This window comes from Lipotes vexillifer, unplaced genomic scaffold (genome assembly GCF_000442215.2).
Source record: "Lipotes vexillifer unplaced genomic scaffold, Lipotes_vexillifer_v1.1 scaffold657, whole genome shotgun sequence".
Lineage (NCBI taxonomy): Eukaryota > Metazoa > Chordata > Mammalia > Artiodactyla > Lipotidae > Lipotes > Lipotes vexillifer.
Genome location: NW_006774518.1, coordinates 412,813 through 416,564, shown reverse-complemented (window position 1 = coordinate 416,564; position 3,752 = coordinate 412,813). Strand labels below are relative to the sequence as shown.

Here is a 3,752-nt window from a genome sequence, read left to right as displayed (position 1 = left end):
GGCAGGGGGGCCCTGGGGGGAGGGCCCCCAGCCACAGCCCAACCCCTGGGCTCCAGTGGCAGGGCTGGGATTTCTCTCCCAGTGGCAGGGATACATTTGATGGAATTAGCCTGCAAAACAGGAGTTATTTAGGGAAGGGGGGGAGTGTTGGGTGGCAGGGTCCTCATATTCCTGATCTGGCAGCTGGGGATAGGACATGCCTGTCCCTGATGAGCGGGGTGCTGGGAGAGTGGTGAAGGCCTGAGGGAGGGCCGAGGGGAAGGTGTCTGGGCCTAGAGAACTCTGTGCTGCTTCTTCCCCACCCCCACCCCCAGTGGCTGCTTCCTTATTCTCTCACCACATCCTGAGCACAGTTCTGGCAGGCCCCGTGGCCCTGCATTTGCCACTCAGCCCTACCAGCCTTCCGGCCGCCCCCCCACCAGGCTTCCTGTTTGGGCGATCTGCTTCCGGCTCCCCTGCTCCCTGACCTAGGTATGGTCACCCTCACAGGTCCTGCCCTGTGCTCAGACAGTCTCTGGGCTTTGGGCCCCCAAATTCATGCCTTCTCCTCTTTGTTCCTCCCCAGAGGCACAAGCCAACCTCTACAGCGGGAAGTGACTTCTCTGAACACCTCGCCCTGGTCGTTCCTCACCTACTTCCTTGCATCTGCCCAGCCTGAAGGGGAAGGGGCTGGTAGCAGTCCCGAGAGCTCAGGACAGACTCAGGGACCATAGCTCAGGGATGGGAGCTTAAGCTTCATGTGAAGATGAACTGGGGTCTCAAGTGACCCTGAGCTTTGGTCCCTGTGCTTTCCCACCGATACTGAGGACACAAAAAACAAGTCTGAGGATGTCACACATGAGATGAGAACTGGAGACTAGGAAGGTCTTCCCAGTCTCTGGAGAGATGTTAGATGCAGAGACCTCTTTCCTTAGAGTTTTTCAAGCTGGAAACTGGTGTGTGGGGAAGGACTGGGCCAGGGCCAGGGGAAGAAGTCTGCTTGGCTGACAGCTTGGCTGTTGCCAACTTCCCTGTGCTGCCTTCTTCTGCTGGCCTCGGCCCCCACCCCGCCCCCACCCCACCCCGTCCTTAGCTCCCATTGTACTCCCTGCTCTCAGCACAGTGCCTCCAAATTCACTTCTCTTTCTACCCCAAGAGGAGGGAGAGGCCGGGATGGCAGGAAGAGAGGGGAAAACCAACTGCTGAGCCAGTTCTGGGGAGGGAGGGGAAGCCCAGGGAGGAAGGGCAGGGAGGGAGTGGCGAGGGGGTATTTTGGAAGAGGAGAAGGCTTTTCTTGTCCCAAGAGAGAAGGGAGTACTGTCTGAAGCAGCGGCCCAGCTGGGGGTGTGCAACCTCGAGGTCACCCACTTCAAATGGCCTCTGTGTGCATCTCTCCCATGGGGCAGACTCGGGGTTCGAAAGCCTTCTCTGCTCCTCGGCCAGCCCTGTTCCACTCCCCTCCCCCTGCTGTCCTGCGGTGTCCCTCCTCCGCACCCCTCGTCCTCTGGGTCTGTGAGACCCTCCTCCGCTCACTTCTCCCTACAAGCCCAAAGCCACCCCTCCACCTCCCCAGGCTTCCCGCCCCGACATCCTCCCCCCTGGAAGGCTGGAATGCTTTGCCCTGCGGACCCTGCCCTCACAGGCTCCAGGCTGTGGCCTCAGCTCAGGTCTCCCGCCAGACGGCCTGGGTTGGGTCACAGACTCAGCAATGGAAAGAACTGGGGGGTTGGGGGCTCAGAGCCTGAGGGAATGGAGGGTGAGCAGCCTGGGCACAGCCTGAGAGGGACACACCCAGAACAGCGCTTGCTTGCGGGGCAGCCTCCTTGGGCTGGGAAGTGAATGGAAAAGAAGGGCTCCGAGAGGGAAGGGTGTGTGTGCAGGGGAGGAAGAGTGGCGGCAGGAATCAACAAGAACGTGCAGACCAAGACAAGAATACAGGCGTATGAGACAGAGACAGGAGCCCACAGAGAGCTGACAAGTGGGCTTCTGAGGAGTCTGACTTGGCTGCTCCCTACCTGTTTGTGGTGCCTTTCAGGGGACCCCTTGACAAGGCAGCTGCGGTCGAGGCGGAGGTAGCCCCCCAGAACCAAGATCTCCTCGGCAGTTGGGTACCGCTTCTTCCCAGCCCCAGCGACTGCAGCGTCAGCTGTGGCTGGGCTGGCCGGGGTGGCAGGGGCTGCAGGGGGCACGGACCGCCGGGGGTTGACTGTGAAGGTGTGTCCGCTGCGGCGGGGGGCCCCCACTCCTGGCCCTGCCTTCACCCCATAGAACAGCCGGCTCATGAGGGGCTCCCCAGGGGACTGGGGGGCAGGTGGAGCTGGGGGTGGGGGAGACAGAGGGGCTGCTGGTGGGGGCTGGAGTTCCCCTGCTTCCTCTTCCTGCTGTCTAGAGCCTCCAGTCCCAGCGTCCTCTGGTGGGAGGGGGGAGGGCACAGAGCAGCGGTTCTGCAGGGCGCTCAGAGGCCTGACCTGAGCCCCTGCCTCCTCCTTCTCAGCTTCCCCTTCTTCAGCCACTGCAGCGAGAGGACTCAGGTGCTTCTCGGCAGACTCTGGAGGGTCTGGTTTCTGAGTTTGAGTCTCTGTGTCCCTGGGTGTCCAATCTCGAAACTTCCCAGAGTTCAGGGTCCATTTCCACCCTTCTGTCAGCTTCAAGCCCCTCTCGCCATCCTCCGCAGGGGTGGGCCTCTGTTCTGCTGCCTCCACTCCTCCAGAACTGCTGTCTGGAGCCTCCCTTGTCAGGGTCTCTGACGACGCTGTAATCTCTTCTGGGACCATCCTTGGACTTGGCCTCTCTTCTTGTCTCCCACATTCCTCTGAGCAGTCTTTTCTTTCTTCTCCTGAGCTCAGCCTCCACTCTGATGCCTCCAGTTGTACCCAACTCTGTTCCTGAGACTCTCTGGAGTCAGGTCTCCATTTATGGGCCTCTGTCAGGCCCGACTTCTGGTTGTCAGACTCCACCGGGCTCAGTCTATTTTCCTCCACCTCTTTTCTCCTGGGGCTTTGTTCTTGAGGCTCTGCCAGTCTCAGACTCCACTCTGGAGTTTCTCCAGGGCTCAGCCTCCATTTCCTCACCTCTGACAGTCTGGAGCTCCTGTCTCCAGCCTCTCCTGGGCTCTGCCTCCAGTCTCGAGCCTCCAAAGGCCTGGGGCTCGACTCTCGAGCTCCCCCTATCCCCAGCCTCCTCTCTCTGGCTTCCCTGGGACTGAGCCGCTCTTCTCTTGACTCTCTTCCCTTGGGGCTCTGATCCCGCATCTCCCCAGGGCTGAGTCTCCGCTCCCAGGCCTCTAAAGACCCAGGCCGTCTCTCTGCAAGTATCTCTTCACTCCGCTGCTGTTGCTGCTGCTGGCGCTCTTGCCGAATAAATCGGTTCTGGTGCACTGGCCCAATGGCCTCCAGGAGGACAGCAGACTCGTCTGGGTCTGGAGGTCCAGCCTCCGTAGTCCCAGGTGCAGGGCTAGGCTCCCCGGGAGACAGACCAAGCTTGGCCCGGCGGCGCTCCAGAAGCCCCCGCTTCCAGGCTGGCATCTGGGACAGCCGCTCCTGCTCTGCCTTCTCCCGGCCACGAACGGCTGCCTCCTCCTGCCGGCGCCGGGCTAGCAGCTGTAGCTTCCAGTCTGGGATGGTGGCCATGGTCCCCTTGGGGAGGGTGGGGAACGCTGGGGGCAGAGAACAGGAAGGAGAGGCTCCAGAGAGGCCCAGAGGGTGAGAATGGGGGTGGGAGGGGAGGAAGTGGAGCTGAGAGGTGGGACACAGAGGAGGGCAGAGGAGCTGAGG

The 3,752-nt window shown here is 61.4% G+C and overlaps 1 protein-coding gene across 2 annotated transcripts in view; it reads right to left on the bottom strand.

Moving 5' to 3' along the window:
- PPP1R18 (protein phosphatase 1 regulatory subunit 18) overlaps window positions 1-3,752 on the bottom strand; it is a 9,051-nt gene that overhangs the window by 3,955 nt on the left and 1,344 nt on the right. Inside the window, exon 2 of one of the 2 annotated variants that reach the window (XM_007449196.1) lies at window positions 1,995-3,634. In XM_007449196.1, the coding sequence (XP_007449258.1) occupies window positions 1,995-3,608 (1,614 nt within the window). In that variant the 5' untranslated portion in view covers window positions 3,609-3,634. Of the gene's footprint in view, window positions 1-1,994 lie in introns of both variants that reach the window. The other variant, XM_007449197.1, reaches the window with a different exon arrangement.